The sequence below is a fragment of the Galleria mellonella genome, unplaced genomic scaffold (assembly GCF_026898425.1).
Source record: "Galleria mellonella isolate WM207_F2 unplaced genomic scaffold, CSIRO_AGI_GalMel_v1 utg284, whole genome shotgun sequence".
In the NCBI taxonomy this organism is placed as follows: Eukaryota; Metazoa; Arthropoda; class Insecta; order Lepidoptera; family Pyralidae; genus Galleria; species Galleria mellonella.
The window spans coordinates 449916-471532 of record NW_026442065.1 but is presented as its reverse complement, the minus strand read 5'-3'; the positions used below and the strand labels follow the sequence as shown (position 1 = coordinate 471532).

Genomic DNA, 21617 nt, shown 5'->3' with positions numbered 1-21617 from the left:
TTTTTTTTTGTCGTTCTCTTTGTGGTTACATGTCAAAATGTAGAGAAATTGATACAAATTTGTTGCTTGATTTGTTTTGAAAATTGTTTGCTTGCTTGAGTACAATGAAGAAATTTCTAAAGGTTTGAAGAAAAAATATTTAACATTTGAGTAACAATTAATTATTTTAATGGCAACCCTGCGGCTAGAGATCTACCTACATTGTGTTGGCATGTTATTGTGGTTTAATAAGTGACTCTGTTTCCTGGAATCCAGTCTACAGCTCTCCATCTCAAAGAATAGAAAATATCCAACGAGCATTCACTAGACACCTAGCTTACATAACCCGTAACATATCGCATAGGCGACCTTATAGTCAGAGAATATCCTTCTTTAACATTACCTCTCTTAAGACGCGTCGTATGATTGCAGATTTAATGCTTATTCATAAAAACACCGTGACACGAGAATTTTATATATTAGATCCTTTATTGCACAAAAACATACAGTAACAACAATAAGTTAATAACAATGTTAGCAAAGGCGAACTTATCTCTAAAAGAGATTTCTTCCAGTCAACCTAACGCAGTGGCATAGGAAGTAGTGAGTGGGCAGTAGTAGTGCTAAACAGAAATTATAATAAATATTTACATAAATTATATAATGAGGACTAGTACCTCCATTGCTAGCAATATATCCTGTTATGTCAATCTCTACACAGAAGTAGTTGGTTTGCGCGGATTCTGGCTCACTGGGCGGCGGAAAGCCTCATTTGACAAGACTCGTTCCTAGTTGGTTAAGTTAATCTTCAACTTTTATATGTGCATCATGTTGCGGCTTGGGGGTGGCCTTTGGCCACCCCAGCCGAACCTTAACCTACTGTCACTATGTGTGGGTACTTCATAAGACTCGTTTGCATCTTGCAGGTGTTCTACATTAAATATGCTTAAAACCACTTTATCTCTAAAAAACAAAAATAAAATGGCATCTTATATTTATAAATAAGAACGCGACGTTACAGGATTTTTTCTACCCGTATCGTTGGAATTTCTAACGACTAATATCACTCCAAAAAAAAAGGGATATGTCAATAAGGAATGTTAATTTTCACATAAAAATAAAAAACGACCACATTCATGTTTCAACTTGTTCGTTCAGCCGACTCTATAAGAGCCGTTTCACCATTTGAAATGTATCACAAGAATAAGAATTCCAGTACTGAGTGTGTGGTTCTCGTATGTTACGTTAACACTGAAGAATAATGGACACTTGACATTCAAAGTGACACTAAGTGACTAGTGTCTGAGTTTCAAGTGTCTAAATATCTGGTGTCTGAGTGTCTAGTGCGTGAGTGTCTGAGCGTCTGAGTGTCCAGTGTCCGAGTATCTAGTGTCTATGTCTCTTAGTGTCTGTATCTGAGTGTTTAGAGACTGTGTGTCTGAGTGTCTAGTCTCCATGTGTTTGAGTGCCAAGTGTCTGAGTGTCTGAGTGTCTAGTGTCAGAGTGTCTAGTGTCTAGTGTCTAGTGTCTAGTGTATTGTCCAGTGTCAGAGTGTCTAGTGTCTGAGTGTCTAGTGTCTAGTGTCCGAGTAACCAGTGTCTGTGTGTCTGAGTGTCAAGTGTCTGGGTGTCTAGTGTCTGAGTGTCCAGTGTCTGTGTGTCTAATTTCCGAGTGTCTAGTGTCTGAGAGTCCAGTGAATTGTCCAGTGTCAGAGTGTCTAGTGTCCGAGTGTCTAGTGTCCTAGTGTCTAGTGTCTGAGTGTCTAGTGTCTGAGTGTCTAGTGTCTGAGTGTCTAGTGTCTGAGTGTCTAGTGTCTGAGTGTCTAGTGTCTGAGTGTCTAGTGTCTGAGTGTCTAGTGTCTGAGTGTCTAGTGTCTGAGTGTCTAGTGTCTGAGTGTCTAGTGTCTGAGTGTCTAGTGTCTAGTGTCCGAGTAACCAGTGTCTGTGTGTGTGTGTCTGAGACACACGGACACTCGGACACTGGACACTGGACACTAGACACTCGGACACTAGACACTCGGACACTAGACACTCGGACACTAGACACTCGGACACTAGACACTCGGACACTAGACACTCGGACACTAGACACTCGGACACTAGACACTCGGACACTAGACACTCGGACACTAGACACTCGGACACTAGACACTCGGACACTAGACACTCGGACACTAGACACTCGGACACTAGACACTCGGACACTAGACACTCGGACACTAGACACTCGGACACTAGACACTCGGACACTAGACACTCGGACACTAGACACTCGGACACTAGACACTCGGACACTCGGACACTAGACACTCGGACACTGGACAATTCACTGGACTCTCAGACACTAGACACTCGGACGAATTATACGTAAATGTCATTTGTTACTTTTTAAAATAGTATGCTACATAAATTATCAACTGTACTTAACTTACACATAAGTATTTCCTTTGCATGATAATCAGATTTTCGCATAGAATTCTAGTTCTTATTCTTAGAATACTATTTTTAATTTATAATTAATCTATGTAAACAAAATATTAAATAGTAAACAAAATTACAGTTGCCAGTTGGTGGCTTTTTCCGCCTAGTAAACAAAAATGGTATCATAAGGTACTACCCTTTATCTACGGTATCTGGTACTGAAACAATCTTTATTCAAATAAAGCGCTCCTTGCTTACTTCAAATATCGATAAAAAAAATTGATGTTACTGAATTTCTTTATTGCATGGATTTACATTTATGCATGAAAATCGAGCTATTTCGGTTTGAAGGGTGAGATTTGGGAGTGAAATCACAGAGTACGACAAATGAGTTATTTAGGAGCGACACACTTTACTTCGTGATGTTCATAGTACTGTCCACGTTTATAGGGAATGGTTACTACTTTGCATTAGATAAGCTTATTTCCCATTATAAGTTGTATAAAAGAAATAGCAAAAACTGAATACACGATCCCAGTAAATTTACCTTATAAATAAACTTGACATCAAATACTTTTAAATAGACATTTTATATTAGGTATTGGGTAAGGAAATAAAAACTTCAAAATGGTATTTTCTAAAAATATATTTAATAATAATAATAATATATCTATAATACATTGTTAAATAATTATATTAATTAATTATATTAATGTTTAATTCATCAATAAATCATCGAACGCAGAAAACAATGTTATTACATGCAATTTCATATTTATATCAGCTGTTATTAATCCAAACCATTCGGCATTTCTTTATAGGAAAACAATTTAAACCATAGACAACAGAGGGTTTCTTCCGCTCATATTTACTTATTTAAAAAACTTTATTAACCAAATTGAAATATGATACATATCAACTATTAGTAGAAATATATGTAAAAAAAAATTTAAAACATATGATGTAACCAACGCATCACTATCGGTATTCAACGTTTCAATGCCGGCCTTCTAGGTGCCCTACCAGTCGACATGTATTACTATCTAGTCGGCAGTGACCATAAAAAAATTTTTACCTCATATAAAAAATATAGAGTTTTTAGGTTAAAAATAAATAATAGTACATTACGGCAGCAACTGAGGTATTGATGTACGAACGTACATTTTTTTTTTTTTTTTTTTTTTTTTTTTTTATGCAACTTAGAATGACAAACAAGCTGACGGCCCACCTGATGGAAAGTGGTAACCGTCGCCTATAGACATGAGCAGTACCATGGACATAGCAGACTACATACATACAGACATATGCCTTAGCAAACGACTTTTGTAGTCTCCCTCTGATTATTAAGCCAATTAGTCTCCTGTCGACCACTACACTAGACATCACTACCAGAACGCATCGAGATGAACTTTTAAATGACACAATAAATATTATTATCCAGAGGGAGACTTTGTACAAGTCGATTGCTTGGGTAGCTCTGTCCCATTCGTGTTTCAACCGTGAAGCAGTTTGCATGGCTGCGTTTCGGTTTGAAGGGTGGGATATGGTGTGAATTTACAGGGTACAGAGGAATAACACCTGAGTCCTCAGGAATGGCAACGCATGGGGGGTATCATGGGCGAAACAGTATACTCTGTTATGTCCATGGTACTGCTCATGTCTATAGGCGACTGTTACCACTTTCCATCAGGTGGGTCGTCAGCTTGTTTGCCATTCTAAGTTGTATAAAAAAAAATCTTATACATATAGCTATATTACTGCAGTCCATCGATCACGCTGTTTAATCGCAAATCAATTCATTAAATTTTAATATATAATTCTCATTTCTATAACAATTTAAAATTATATTTTTGTTTAAATAGACTTTAAGACCAAACCACACAACAATCTGCTGATGTCAAACAGTAGAACAAATCCAAAACGTTTTGATTATTTCAATTATATAATATAACTATTATATCTGTCTGTTTACTGTATAGATAATCTGGTAGTATTATTTTATTGTTACCCTATTCCCTCTGGCCGCAACAGAATATCAGTGCTTTGCTCTTTTGAGGGTGAAGCAATAAACTGAGTTGTGACCATTTTGTATTGTTATGGCACATGCACAAACGAAAAATTGTATTTGGCTTTATATATATTTTTTTTAATAATTTATATTATCTCGCTTCTTATGTATATCTGTATATGTTATAATTTGTGTGCTGTAAGTAATGCAAATAAATTATGTATCTATCTATCTACTTAGTAACTTATTTTGAAAAACTCAATAAAATTCCTTTGAAACCTCTTTCTTTCCCATGAGTATCGTTAAGAGAAAACGAAAAAAAAACGTAATAATTGAAAGACGGTCAGCAGAATCCCTTTTAAAACATCACCAAAGCCTAACTGAAGTTGCCAACCCGCTTGCCAAATATGACAACTACTGGCAAAACAGCTTAACCGTTTGAGTGCCGACGAGCGCCGTAGCACTCGTGAAATCCAACTGTTTCGCTCGCTGCAGAAACAATATTGAAATTGGATAATTTTTGGAAGAGAAACCGTTTTTTTGGAGACAAGGGTAAATGACATCGACACGACAAAGATTTCTTTGGCAAAGATTTTTAAGTGGATACGAGTAAAAATGAATGCTTCTGAAACAGTTAAGGTATATATTATATAATTCCCTTATTAAAATATTCCTTTTCAAAAGGCCGGCAGCACACCTGCAATTCCTCTAGTATTGTGGGTGATCGTGGGCGACGGTAGTCACTTACCATCAGGTGAGCCGCATGCTCGTTTGCCCCCTGTTGTAAAAAAAAAATCAGCAATGGACAGATAACGGCTGTGATGTGATTCAAACATTATGTTCTATTCGAATTATAATAAAAATCAAGCGTATAATTACAAATACAAGTAATGCTTAAGACTTACAAGAAATTTTTAACAACGTGAATCTGGTTTCAGATAGCTCAGTCAAACACAAAAAGGCACTCTATTCCATACAATACCTCCAGTCTCAACCTTATAACATGTCATATTCGTGAACGACACTCTGTTTCCAGGGAGAACCGCGAGGAGGTCGACCTGGTTGGGTATATTGCTAGCAATGGGATTCTCAGTCTCCATTACTAACAATCCCTTCCCCAAGGGGGGGGTGGGGGTTTTTAGCAATGAAGTTTAACAGCCCCATTGCTAGCAATATGTCCTATTAGGTCGACCTCCACGTGGTTTCCCTTGGAAACCATCGTGAACAATTCTTGTTAAATTCGTCACGATGGGCCAACTGAGCTGCTTCATCGTCACCTATCAACTCTCACTGGTGCCCCGCCGGTGTATACCGATAGTGCGGGTGGGGTTACCATTCCATTGTCACCATAAAAAAAAAGACGTCTATGGGACGTGGATAATATAGGTAGGCGCTCACTTCACCGAGTTCTTCATATTCTAGTCCCACTAGACGAGTGGCAAATATGTAAACCGATCAGTCGATACATATTTATTAACAGGACAATAAAAGAGTCTGGATGTTGGCGTTTCGTTAAGCATGCGGTAGCGATAACATATCTACCGACAAATTCTTTTAAAGCGCAAACCTTGTCTCGATACTACAGAATATCTACAAAGAATAACCTTCAGCCAGTGCCCAATTTCGATATAGGATTTATTTCATATAAATTAAAGTATTTGCAGTGTATCTGTCAATCTACCACTACGATTGAAATGTCCACTTTCCATTGCGAACCGGCTGAGAAGCTTACGCTCCCCGCCCTACACGTACACCTGCAAGAGAACCGAAGACGAAGTTGTCGGGCTATATACCATACACTATCATTTATGTACAAAACATGTTTATTCATGAAACATGTTTACTATGAAACATGTTTACCAAGAAACATGTAGGTAATGATATTAATAACTTCATTCTTTGCTATTTGTGTACCAACAAATCCAGACATCTTTTCTATGTAACTTAGAATGGCAAATAAGCTAACAGCCCATCTGGTGGTAAGTGATAACTGTCACTTATAATATTAATTTGAAACTAAAATTAATACCAAGACTTGTTACATTAAGTACTAGAATATTTATTTATATTGGCATATATATTACACTTAAATATTGCATCATTATTTAATGATGGTTAAGTTTCTATTCAAGATCAAAATTATTGTAGACTATATTTTGACACCTAAAAAATCAGTTCAACTGATAACCTCCATTTTTTAAGTCGGTCAACACACAAACTGATTTCCATATTGAAAGATACTGTAATTTTATAATATGTAACAAATTTTTTTACTTAAAATGCATAATCAAATAATTATTTCACATTCAATTTGAAACCTCAGAAAGAATTTTCAAAATGTAAAGTCACATTTTTATTATATTTAAAAAAAAAAACTATTTATTAATCAAATAAAATACCACCTATGATAAAAATACATTACCAAAAAAGCTCCCCTATTCCTTGGTGTTCAAAATACAGTTTAAATTCATATAAACTTGAATAATTTATTAAAATTATTAAAAAAAAAAACGTAAGAAATATATTCGATACCCACTAATTTGCTTTGTTTCAGTTTTTGATGTAATATAGTTAATAGAGAACACAATTCTATCTACTTTTTATATACTATATTATATAATATATATATATATATATATATATATATATATATATATATATATATATATATATATATATATATATATATATATCTCAACAAACTGTACAAGGAACATCGAAGCGACAATTATGGGCGTAATGTTTGAAAACGTGATCGAATATGAATGCTGTGAACCCTAAATTTATGGTTTTTTTTTTTTTCATAAAAAACAGTTAATCACCAATATTTCCTAAAAAGGAAAACCTTAGATTATAAAGTATAATATAAAGGGCCAATCTAAGCCAATGTAAAAGAGAAGATACATAATAGCATATATGTGAGAGTGAGACAGACAAGTAGGGCACTCGCCTAAACTATATTAACACGAAACTGACTTGAAGGGAGTATAGATAAAATAAGTTCTCATTATTTTTACACTTTTTAAGTGTAATTAGTTTTAAGTGAAAGTAGTCGGTAAAAAAAAAAAATACTTTTCGCATAATTGCTCTGTTAACATTTATCTACTTTGAAATGCAATATTACAGATCCTCTAATGATTCTATACTATTTCTGTAATATTTTACACAAAAATTAGTAGAAAAAAAAAATCTAATTTAATCCAAATTATTATGAATACATGAACTTACGCTATTTTTGCGAATTCAATTCCATATAAATTCAGACTTATACATAAATTTACAGAACACTTGATGATGAGTGTGACTTGTTGATGTTGAGTTTTTAAATTTACAGAACACGCACACTAGTGTAACCATTTTTATATCTCGTTTCTATAATTGCATTGCCAGTCTGTCAATATATAAATATATTATTCGAAAAACAATTTATAGGAACCAAAAAGAAAACATTCTAATTTTGAATTTATCGCAAATATGATTAAATCAAAAAGAAAAATCGTTACGCTCTAGTACCAATTCTCAATATTATTGTATATAATTGTAAAAAATATTTTTCTAAGTAACATAGAAATAGAGATAAATAAATTAAAAGAATTGTTATTTATTATGTATGTTTATATATTATGTATTTTCATATCAATTAGGAAATATTGGTAGTCAACTATTGTAATGCAGATTAGACTATTATTTTAACACTCACGCATTATTTTAACATTTTGTTTACTTTAGACATTATTATTACACATGTAAAGTGATTATACTGACTTTCACACATGTGATACATGCAATAATACATGTTGTTTACATATCTCATTATAAACTCTTATACATGTATAAAATATGCTACATATATAATACATGTTATTGTATAAGTAACGAAACATGTATTTTGCTGTTTAATCAACATTAGATTTATATATTATATATAAAGCGTTTATATTAATTATTTACACATAACAGAGTATGTTTATGTCTTTGTAAATGTCTCAGCAACCATTTCTACCAATATACCCTACATGTCGTGAACACATGCAACATGTTGCGTGACGTGTTATGCTACATGTTTGGTTGCGTGCCGTGTTCGCGACACGTACGTCGGTAGAAACAGGCGTTAGGTTAGTTAGAGCGGGCCGTAGCGGGGGTGGTGAGGTCAGCTGGCGGGCGGCGGCGGCGGCGGCGGCGGCTGCAGGCCGGCGGCGAGCTGCAGCAGCGCCTTGAGGCCGGGCAGGAAGGAGGCGACGGCGGCGAAGTCGGGCCCGGTGGCGAGCGCCGCCGCCTGCTGCAGCGCCGCGCTGTACTGCTGCGCGCGGCCGGCCTCCGCGCACGCGTGCAGCGAGCTCAGCGCGCTCGCTGACAGCTGTACATAAACATAAACATAAATAAATAAAAACGACCCCTACACCTCCATTTCTAGAAGACATATTTATAAAAATTAAACATATTTTTATATAATTATATATATAATTTTACTGAAAGCGAATATTTTCAATACCGTCATTACACAATTAATTTTTATTACACATTGTTACCCCAGCCGTCGCTTACGACATGTTACCAGAGGGAGACTTTGTACAAAAGTCGATTACTTGGATACCTCTGTCCCATTCGTGTTTCTACCGTGAAGCAGTTGTGTTTGCATGCCTGTGTTTCGGTTTGAAGGGTGGGATATGGCGTGAATTTACAGGGCACAGAGGAATAACACCTGAGTCCTCAGGAATGGCAACGCATGGGGGGTATCATGGGCGAAACAGTATACTCTGTTATGTCCACGGTACTGCTCATGTGTATAGGCGACGGTTACCACTTTCCATCAGGTGGGCCGTCAGCTTGTTTGCCATTCTAAGTTGTATAAAATAAAATCTTTATGTTAAAATTAAACATATTTACAATCGAATATCAGAGTATATTATTAGAACACAATATGTCACCACAAGAAGATTTTATAGGAAGACGTAAACAATCCACTTACCCTATTTTCCCGTAACATGTCGTATAAAGTTTCTAATCTCCTTTGTACGTCTTCCAACTTTCTCTTCACTTGCTGCAAATAGAAATAATTTTGAAGGGTGGGATATGGCGTGAATTTACAGGGTACAGAGGAATAACACCTGAGTCCTCAGGAATGTCAAGGCATGGGGGGTATCATGGATGAAACAGTACATTCAGTTATGTCCATGGTACTGCTCATGTATAGACATGAGCACTTTCCGTCAGGTGGGCCGTCAGCTTGTTTGCCATTCTAAGTTAGTATAAAAAAAAGTCATTAACACATTTTTATACGAACAAAACTATTTCATATGTAATAAAGATTCTCAGAGGTTTATTTATTTATTTGAATAATCTAACAGCGGGTTAAAAATAATATAACTAACTCGAAAAACTTGGAAAATGTGATATAATATTTGTTACAATGTAAAATTACATTTTATGTTTTTTTTTTCATAAAATAAATCGGAGTGGTTTATAAAGAGTAGTGAATCTACACGTGACCGGAGCTGGTGTAAGCCGGTGGAGACGTCGAGGTAATCCAGGTAAATTATCATAGTTTACCTAAACGATCGCGGTAATACTTGTCTCTTATAAACCATAAAACATGCAGCTCAAAACTCTAAAAGTTAACAGTTTTGAGTGGTTTTAAAAATAAATTAGGAATTTACAAGACATTCTGCTCAATTGTAAAAATTTAAGCGGAAAAAAATAAAAAAATATCGTAATTACCGGTGTGGGCGCTAGTGCGGCACAGTTGGTCCGCAATCCGTCGAACACGGCCTGCAGTCGAGCCTCCGGTTCTGCCAGCGGGGGCTTCGGTGCCGCCACCGCGGCCGCCGCGGGGGGCTCCGCCTGCGCCACACGCACGGTTACATACCATATATCATTATTGTACCACTGCTGGGCGCGGGTAACAGGTCTTATAACAGGAATTACATCGAATCGAGCGTAATCATACTAAAATGATATGACATCCAAGAAAACTGTCATATATGTATATATATGTATATATATGTATAATACTGAAATATTTATATTATAATAGTTACAAATGAAAAATGCTCTTGACTGTAATCCTTAATGGTGTAGGCAGAGACATCTGTCTACTGTTGCCGTTATGGTGAACGTAGCACTCGACATAATCACATTTCACCGAGCATGTTAGAATCCAAATTTAAGTCTAATTAAAAAGTTTTTTCATAATAGTGTCCCTAAGAAACAAAAAAATAAAATAGAATAAACACTCGAAATCCCAAGATACTATATATATTTCGGACTTTTTTTTTAGTCCATTAATATTTATAAGTAACAATGTTCTTAAAACTAATGTTAGTAAATTGACACGCACGCACGCACGCACGCACGCACGCACGCACGCACGCACGCACGCACGCACGCACGCACGCACGCACGCACGCACGCACCTACGCACTCACCTACGCACTCACGCACACACACGCACGCAAACACACACACACACACACACACACACACACACACACACACACACACACACACACACACACACACACACACACACACACACACACACACACACACACACACACACACACACACACACACACACACACACACACACACACACACACACACACACACACACACACACACACACACACACACACACACACACACACACACACACACACACACACACACACACACACACACACACACACACACACACACACACACACACACACACACACACACACACACACACACACACACACACACACACACACACACACACACACACACACACACACACACACACACACACACACACACACACACACACACACACACACACACACACACACACACACACACACACACACACACACACACACACACACACACACACACACACACACACACACACACACACACACACACACACACACACACACACACACACACACACACACACACACACACACACACACACACACACACACACACACACACACACACACACACACACACACACACACACACACACACACACACACACACACACACACACACACACACACACACACACACACACACACACACACACACACACACACACACACACACACACACACACACACACACACACACACACACACACACACACACACACACGCACGCACGCACGCACGCACGCACGCACGCACGCACGCACGCACGCTACGCACGCACGCACGCACGCTCGTACGCACGCACGCACGCACGCACGCACGCACCTACGCACGCACGCACGCACGCTCGTACGCACGCACGCACGCACGCACGCTCGCTCGCACTCACGCACGCTCGCACGCACGCACGCAGGCAAGCACGGTCGCACGCACGCACGCACGCAGGCAAGCACGCTCGCAAGCACGCACGCACGCACGCACGCACGCACGCGCCTACGCATGTACGCACGTACGTACGCACGCACGCATGTACGCACTCACGCAAACACACACGCACGCAAACACACACGCACGCAAACACACACGTACGCACGCACACACGCACGCACGCACTCACGCACGCACGCATACACGCACGCACGCACACACGCACGCACGCACGCACGCACGCACGCACACACGCACTCACGCACTGTTGTACGCGCTGGCACGTACTCTGCGCACCAGGGATGCGCACCTTTTCAATATTATCATTAAATATTTTATAACCAATATATATTTTGCTGTCTTCATTCTATAGGCGACGATTACCACTTTCCATCAACTAAGACACCATTTTATTTGTCGTTGTTATGGTATTAAATATATTGGTATGAAGTCCTCGTCGTTGACGTCATCACCTTCCTTCTGTCCTTATCCCAATTATTTGGGACCGGCGTAATATTTTTTTATCTACATTACTCAATGTTTTGGCTTTTAACTTTACGTGCCTACGTGTCCGCCTGGCTTCATCTCTCCTTGAGAACGCATTTCTTGGCGGTATTTACCACCTGCGGTATGGAGAAAAGGATCAAGAAAAAAGGAGCGGGACTTTAGAATGAGTAAAAGGAGTCGGTAAAAATATAAATGAAGGAAAAAGGACCTATAGCTTTCTGCATACATTTCAAAATTGCTTGATACATTCCAAAATTTTCTAAATGTCGCAGTGAGGACTCCAATTAGAAATTGCAATATTAGGTATTATAAAAAAAAAAACAATTCTACTAACTTGTTGCGTATACCCAGGCGGCGGCTGCGTGGGTGGATACTGGCCATACTGTTGGTCGGGATACTGCGCGTACTGCTGGTCGGGATATTGGCCGTACTGTTGAGGATGCTGAGGATACTGCGGCTGGCCGGCCGGCGCCAGCGGCACGTGCTGCGGCTGCTCCACGCCGAATATCGGGTGCGTTATGGGCGCTTGGGGCGCTGACACTTCTGGTTTAGGCTGTGGATGGAAAAACCAATTTTCACATCTTTGATTTGAAGCTGTAGATAGAAGGACCAATTTTGACACCTCTAGTTTATATCCGGATAGAAGGACCAATTTTTAAACTTCTCGTTTAGGCTATGGATAGAACTATTTTAAGCTACTTCCAAAAGTTCTTATTTCGTTTAAAGACCAGCAACGGATTAGCAATCTAGGATCCCTATGTTGTAAATGTTTATGGGCGACGGTAACCAACACGGGGACCGAAAGCTGGTTTGCCTCCGTGACAACAGAAAAAAAATATGGCTATTTACATCGCCTATTCTGTAATACATTTCCAATATTTTTGGCAATCATTACGTGTATAGTTCACTACAGCGTTGGACCTGTATTAAATTTCTAACAATTGAAGCTACTTTTTTTCGCGGAGTAAAAATGCACAAGGAGAATTTAAAAAAATAACTGTTTATTTAATAATAAATTAATTAATTAATAAATTGATTCTGTTTTCCTTATCAATAGGGAAGGCAAAAGGTTTGTTAACGCGCGATTTTGCATTCTAAATTCAAAAATACGAGAATTGAAGTTTTTAATCACATCCATGTCACTTGATGACATGTTATATTAAAATTACAATAAAAAAAAATTAAAAACATAAAAACTAAAAAAATATAAAGAATTTGCAACAAAATTTAGTTAAATGTAACAAGGAGAACAAACTTGAGAATTGGTTAAATTAATGGATGGGATATATAAAAACAAACAAAAAGGGAATCAAACAACATACTCGTAATACTTACAGAATTCATTTTGACACCAGACATTTGAATTTAGAACATTATCATTCATAACATGCTTTCAGAAAAATTAAAAAGTAACAAATGTCTTTATGCGTCACGAACATAAGATATACAGTTTTAATTTTTTTTTTATTACAAACTACAACAACAGTATCATGTCTTGGAGTACTACAAAGCAGTGTGCTCTAATACACGTTTCCCTACGCCACACCAAAAATCAAATAATCGAATGTCAAATAATGATTAATCGAAAGAACATTTAGTCGAATGTTTTATGAAATGATCAAAATATGTAATATATTGTATTCATAATGTCAAATCGTCAATAAATTTTAAACTTAAATTATCAAAAATCAATTACATTATAATAAAATAACAAAATTTTCATCGTGCCTCCGATCAAACTGTTTATAATTACTCCTCTCCATCAAAAAGTTGCTTGAAAGAGATCGCTCTTAGCGATAAGGTCGCCCATTGTTTTCTCATTGTGATTATTTCTTGTAATTGTTTATATTTATAATAAGTTTACTATTGTAATCTTTTGGAGGAAACAATAAAGAGTATCTATCTATCTATTATACCATTATAAATTTAATGGATTTTCCGCCTTATTCATAAAAACATGAAATCTCATAAATCTATAGTAGTAAAAGTATTTTGTTTTTTTTCCTCTGCGCTAAATTCAATTACAATACAATTACAAAAATATATTTGAAAACCGAGTGATCGACTACGATTAATTATTTATATAATCGATTGATATTCGATGAATTGACTCGATATGGCGTAGGGAACCCACGTGCAGATGGCTGCGCGAAGTGCACTGCCTGTCACGCTACCTCGTCCATATGCCGCCTATGGTCTATGATATCTCCCCACCGCCTGGTGCCCGCGTGCAGTGCCGACATCTCGCAGTGCAATATGTGCTATACACACATACATATATACTTATAACTATTACATACATCAAATACATATATATATATATATATATATATATATATATATATATATATATAGAGATGTTTTCTTCCATGAATTCTCAGATTATGGAATGAACTCCCTGTCGAGGTTTTTCCAAGAGACCACAGCATGGGGTTCTTCAAAAGGTAGTGTAAAGAGGTTGCTTCAGAGTCGACAACGCGCACGTAATACCCCTAGTATTGCAGGCGTTCATAGGCTACGGTAACTGCTTACCATCAGGCGGGCCGTATGCTTATTTGCCACTTCAGTGGCATAAAAGACCGTATTGTAACGAAGGTAAGAGTTAAATGTTTGGAACAGACATGAAGCAAGAGAAATATGTAAGGAATAGCTGTTTCTCGCGACGCCGCCCACGTTGAAACACGAATGGGACAGAGGTGACCAAGCAAACTACTTTTGTACAAAGTCTCCCTCTGGTTCACATATAATATTGCATGTATATTTAATATTATTATGTAATAATATGACCGTTCCTTATGCCAGTCTATGGGGAAACCTATGTTCAACAGTGGACGGATTATGGTTTACAGAAATATTAAAGAAAAAAAATTATATAATTCTGACATTAAAGACGTAAGTTCAGAATTCGGTAGGATTGGGCGGGTTAAATTATCCATATGGAACCCGATTGGTGGGCAAAGATCCCTCATTGGATACCCACTGATTGATAACGACGCCGAGCCCAACCCAGGAAGCGATAACAGAAAGATCTAAACGTATTTAAAAGGGACTCGTTCGAGGTGGCGATTAACAGGAAATTTTGGAAGGACATATGGGAAACTTGTCCAGCAATGGGACATCATGGGTTAATAACAGAATACATAATTATAGTACTATATAAACTATATAAAGTTAAATTTTATCAAGACTTTACAGCATAAATTACATCATATACCTCTCACATCTCATATCATGCGATCCCTTCATATCCAATATCTCCATAATGAACGGTTAGAATAAAAAAATAGACCTCACCTTAGGTTTGGCCGTAAGCATTGGAGGATCGTTCCAGCCCGGCGCCACGGGCTTCTGTACGGGCGGCGGCTCCGGCTGATTGTTGTAGTAGCCGCCGTTCACCGCCGGGTTCATCGGGTTTAATGGGTTGACGGGATTTACAGGATTTAATGGGTTAACGGGATTTAATGGGTTGACGGGATTCAACGGATTCGGATTCATAATATTCGGAGGATTTATAGAGTTGACGGGATTGACAGGAGCGAAGCTGGACGGCACGCTGGCAGAGCTGTACTGGTCGGGGAGGGGGCTGTTGTAGCCGGCGGCCGAGAATGGCGGCTGCGGGGGGCTGTTGAAACTGTACTGGTTGTACAGCGGCGCCGACTGCACCGACGGGTCCACTTTGTATTTCGATCGAGACGTTATGCCGCCTAAAAACAATACCGCTCATGACTAAGGGTCCCCAATGGTCCCGAAACTAGTCGCAATTTCTCGACTAAAGTTTGTAAGTTAATGCATTAAAAAATAATACCGTAATTTCAAATATGATCGCCATTACGGAATCTTGTTTCCCTATTGTTCGCTATATTATATATAGTATGCATGTTTGCCTCACGTCTGTGGGTACCTGAGGTAAGTAATCCTGTACTCTTTGGGTTATTTATCTGAGGCAAGCGCTGTCAAATTTTGTATACTGTGTCCGTTGACAAAAAGGTATAATATAAAATAAATATGAATCAAACAAACCGGACTGCGGGCCGACGCTGCCTGGACGCGGCGGCTGTGGCGGCTGTGGCGGCTGCGGCTGCAGCACTTGCGGCTGCGGCGGCTGCGGCGGCTGCAGCGGCTGCGGGGGAGGCGGCGCGTAGCTGTTGTGCTGCGGGTACGCGCTGATCGGCGCCGGAACCGATGCCTGCTGCCACGGCTGTTGCCACGGCTGCTGCTCGTAGCCTGACATCATGATACTTGTGTTTATTTGATTATCTTTTTCTACGTATTCTTGTCTGGATTATCTCAATATTGTTATACAAAAATATCGATCCTAATAAAAATAATTACACTTTTTAAATCACATCAGCCATTAACTGTTCACCTACTGAACATAAGCCTCCCCCATAAGAGGGGTTTCATCAGTAGTTGTCATGCTTGGCAAGCGGGTTAGCAACCGCAGCTAGGGATGCTACTGTTTATCTCTAATTGATTAATGTTAACTTATTCTTATAACCTACAACCGGTGTTTCCCGGGGGTAAAGGAATTGTTAGCAATGGAGTTTGACAGCCCCATTGCTAGCAGTATGCCTTATTAGGTCGACCTCCACGCGGTTCCCCCTGGAAACCATCGTGAACAATTCTTGTTGAATTCGTCACGATGGGCTAACTGACCTGCTTCATCCTCACCTATCATCCTTCACTGGTGCCCCGCTGGTGTATACCGATAGCGCGGGTGGGGTTACCATTCCATTATCATCCATTACAAAAAACCGGTGTTTCCCAACGTGGGGCCCACCTCCCACAGGAGGCCAATTTGATAATTAAGGGAGGAGGCAGTTAAAAAATGGACTCCAAGTGATTTTAACCCTCTTGCTCAGAGTCATTTAATTGCTACGAGTAGACATCGGTGCCAAATTTAACAATCAAAAAAGCAAATAAAAAAAATGCTATAAATATTTATTTATGGTGCAATAAAGAGTTAAATAAATAAATGTTTCTCAGTATAGAATATTGCAGTCCTTGTATTATGCTGAATATACTGATATATCGTCGTGTAGGTCCCGGCATAGAATGGACCAGCCCTTCCTTTCCCGTAGGTGTCGTAAAAGGCTAAGGAAGCTTATGGTGGAGGGATGGGCAGCAGCGCCCCTCTTAAAACATCTCTAACTGCGGTTGTCAACCCGCCTGCCAAGCGTGGCAACTACTAGCAAATCTCCCTTTATGGGGAAGGCTCATGTCCAGCAGTGGACAGTTAACGGCTGAAATAATAATAAAAAAAATACTGCTATATGTTATAGAACAAGTGCGTGTAATGTACCGGCGTTGTAGGCGTGCGTGACGTCACCGTGCGCGAACGAGCTGCGCTTGTGTGCGTGCCTCGGGCCGCGCGTCGTACTCGTCATGTTTTCAGCCTGCACACAGGGAAACAGATTCAATATAATGTTTTATTTCAGTAATGGGTTCAAATAGACTTCCACGTGGTTCCCCCTGGAAACCATCGTGGTTAATTCGTCAGGATGGGCTAACGGATCTGTTTTCATCCTCATCAGTCATCTATCACTGATGCCCCATTAATGTATGCACCCATTAAAAAAATAGGGGAAGAGAAAGATCCAGGCATAGTTTGTTTTTTTTTATTTTTCAATGTATGACAATGGAAAGCGCGGCCAGCGGCGCGGCGCCGCCGTCGGCCAGCGCCGCCAGTATGGTGTGGCAGTGGAGGTGTGTGTGGCTGTGGGCCGTGTACCTGGTGCGCGGGCAGGCGCAGCGCGGCCCGCAGGCGCGCGGCCAGCGGCGCGGCGCCGCCGTCGGCCAGCGCCGCCAGTATGGTGTGGCAGTGGAGGTGTGTGTGGCTGTGGGCCGTGTACCTGGTGCGCGGGCAGGCGCAGCGCGGCCCGCAGGCGCGCGGCCAGCGGCGCGGCGCCGCCGTCGGCCAGCGCGCGCAGCGCCGCCGCCTCCTCGCCCTGCGCCGCCAGCCGCAGCGCGTACTGCGCCACCACGCGCTCCAGCTGGCCGCCCGGCTACGACACACAAGTACAAAAATAGTAAATTACTGCAGCGGCCAGCAACTGAGGTATTGATGGACGAACGTGCAAATGTGGGCCGAGGCGTAACCGAGACACACATACGTGAATGCATCAATGCCTAGTTGTGGCCAAGGCTTGTATAGTACTTTTCTCAAACAATGCGCGGAAATCAAAAACACAATTTTACTTTTTATTAGTAATAGTACCTCCTTGGTAGCCATGTTTCGAAGTAAAAATCATTCCATTTTTAAATTACAAGACAGATATGAGTTTCCAAGCATGTTTGAGAAAAAGAATATCTTACACATAGAGTAAGATACAATTCAATTAAAATCGCCTATCGTCCGCATAACGCGTCTGTACAACGATATTGTAAAAACCAAACCTGAACTTGATATTCACAACGATAGTCACTCTGTGTTCATGGCTAAATTAAAATGTTGATGTACCTCGCCATTACATTATATTTATTTATAATTTAAAATAATTTGATTACAATTTACATTATTTATATTATATAATTATTCATGTTGTTAATATTTTTACTCATTTAATGACATTTAATAATTTAATTCTATTTTAATGTTTGTAATCCTATAAATTCATAAAAGAAACATAAGGCATGTTGTGGTTGCCTATAAATGTAAGAACAGTTAGATCTAATCTACCAGTGTATTGTATTGAAATGATTAGCTGTATCTTATGTTGGTAATCCTATAAATAAATAATCGAATTCGATACTAATTTTATATTTTTTTTTTTTTAAATATTGTTCTAGTCACGCCATCTTTCAATGTAGATTATTTAAAAAAAAATCTAATCAAGTGAATATAACTAAAATATTTAACGCACAGGACGAAACACTTCAACGACTCTAATAATATCACTACATAGTATAAAACAAAGTCGCTGTCGCTGTCTGTCCATTCCTATGTATGCTTAAATCTTTACAAAACACTACGCAACTGATTTGGAAGCTGTTTTTTTTTTTTTTAATAGATAGAGTAATTCAAGAGGAAGGTTTATATGTATAATACATGCATAGTATAGTAGAGAAACACTGATAAATTTAGAGATTTCCAATGTGATGTTGTAAATAACATTTGCGCTTACTACGCGAACGCTGGCTGAACCCCACGAGATAAATCAAAATAATGTACTACAGTATTGTACACATTAAAAAGGTCAACAAAAAAGTCCGCGATGGTATATGTCTATCTCTTAAGGATAACCCACAATAACCATTTTTTATCCTTAACATTTTACAGGAAAAAATGGCTTATTTACGAAGTGATTTTAAACAATAGATCATTAATTTTTATCCAATTGTGTACCTTAAATACATTGTCCATTTAATATAGATCAATATGGCCTTTTACAGCATGTAATTTTAACGAATATTTTCGAAGATATTACAGATTTAAAATACACGAACATAGCGGTTGCGTCGGTACCGGCCGGGGGGGGGGGGCTATTTAATAATATATTTATTTATTAGAATATAATATAACAATATATAATATATAATGTTTCCAGCGTACAAATATTTAAAATCATATGAATTATTACAACCAGTATGGATACATTACAATTTCTCAGTTAATTATATATTTTTTATTATATAAGTCTAAATTCTGTAAATATTTCTATGAACCTACATAAGATGTATGTCATTTGTATAAAGCAATATAAATATAAGAGGCGGTATAGTAACCTGCACGGGGCGCCCCCTGGCGGCGGCGGCGCGCTGCGCGAGGCGGGCGAGCGCGGGCAGGCGGTCGGCGGCGGCGGCGTCGGCGGCGGCGGCGCGCGCCCAGCGGCCGGCCAGCACGTCCGCGCTCATGGCGCACAGGTAGCACACCGTGGCCGCTTCCGACAACCCGCTGTCCGGCTCCGACGACAGCTTGTCGCCCAGCATCTCTGTGCGCACAATATTTATACTAATGTAAATGTACTGTAAATACTATTTTAATATTTTTATACTATTATATTATATAATAATTTTATTACTATTTAAAATACCAACTCGATAACCATGTTAATATTTGACCTCCTCGTACACTGTTGTTATAGTACATTACTGCAGCGGCCGGCAAGAGAGGCATTGATGGACGAACGATTTCGATTTCATTCTTTCATTCTTCCATTGAACAAAATTTTCATAGGTTTTCAAATATTTTTCTTTAGATTTTGGCGGCAACAAGTTTTCTACTACGGCTCTTGCTGACTCTTGAATTTCAGGTGGCGTTAAAATAATTTCATTACACTCATTGTCTTCACTTGAACTCATTTTGTCAAATACAAAAGTATTTAAAACCAATGACAAAGTTGACGAACAACTAATAACAATAGTTTTTTACGCGCCAAAGTTTTTTTTTTTTTCACTAAACAGCTTTCTATGTGCAAGCCAGTTCGAAATTTAAATTAAACCTTTGATAAATTACCTCTTTGATCGCCATGTTGCGGAGTAGAAGATCGTTCCATTTTTAAATTACACGACAAATATGATTTTACATAATAATTTATTTGGCCGCTAAACACGACAGATATGGATTTTCATACAACTATTGCCGGCCGCTGCTCGACCAGTACCGCAAGTTCCATTTATCTCGAAGAAGATTGTCAAAATAATGCTCAAATTTCCAAGCATGTTTGAGAAAATATTATTTTCTCAAACATGCTTGTAAATGTGAGCATTATTTTGACAATCTTCTTTGAGATAAATCAAAATTGCCGTACTGGCCAGATACATGCGGGCAGCGGCCGGCAAAAGTTGCATGAAAATCCATATCTGTCGTGTTTTGCGTGCGGATACATTACTATGTAAACTCATATCTGTCCTGTAATTTAAAAATGGAGTGATCTTTTACTTCGAAACATGGCTACCAAGAAGGTAACTAATAAAAGATTTTATTTAAATTTCGAAAAGGCTTACAAATAGAAAGCTGTTTATTGAAAAAAAAAAAAGAAAGGAACATTATGGCGCGTGAAAAATTATTATTGTTCGTTATTCGTCATTGAACTTAAAAAGTAAAATTGTGTTTTTGATTTCCGCGCATTGTTTGAGAAAAGTACTATACAAGCCTTGGCCACAACTAGGCATTGATGGACTCACGTATGTGTGCCTCGGCTACGCCTCGGCTACGCCTCGGCCCACATTTGCACGTTCGTCCATCAATGCCTCAGTTGCTGGCCGCTGCAGTAATGTACTATTTACCTTATCTCTCTTTTGATGTTGTACAATAAAAAGAATTATTAAAGAATCTATATTAACAGCGATAATTTTATTTGCACCTATTTTCTACTTAATAAGAATCCGCTTTCTTCCCGTATTACACTTTACACT

General features: G+C 38.8%; 1 protein-coding gene across 3 annotated transcripts in view; it reads right to left on the bottom strand.

Annotated features, from left to right (window-relative positions):
- Positions 1-7244: 7244 nt before the first annotated feature.
- Positions 7245-21617, bottom strand: part of LOC113516154 (protein transport protein Sec31A) — a 33409-nt gene continuing 19036 nt past the window's right edge. For all 3 annotated transcript variants that reach the window (XM_052895539.1, XM_052895540.1, XM_052895541.1), the window contains 9 exons: positions 19986-20191; positions 18113-18265; positions 17563-17656; positions 16281-16484; positions 15555-15964; positions 12595-12813; positions 10126-10248; positions 9377-9448; positions 7245-8764 (listed from right to left, as the gene is read on the bottom strand). In XM_052895539.1, coding sequence (XP_052751499.1) covers positions 8558-8764; positions 9377-9448; positions 10126-10248; positions 12595-12813; positions 15555-15964; positions 16281-16484; positions 17563-17656; positions 18113-18265; positions 19986-20191 — 1688 coding nt within the window. In that variant the 3' untranslated portion in view covers positions 7245-8557. The remainder of the gene's footprint in view (positions 8765-9376; positions 9449-10125; positions 10249-12594; positions 12814-15554; positions 15965-16280; positions 16485-17562; positions 17657-18112; positions 18266-19985; positions 20192-21617) is intronic.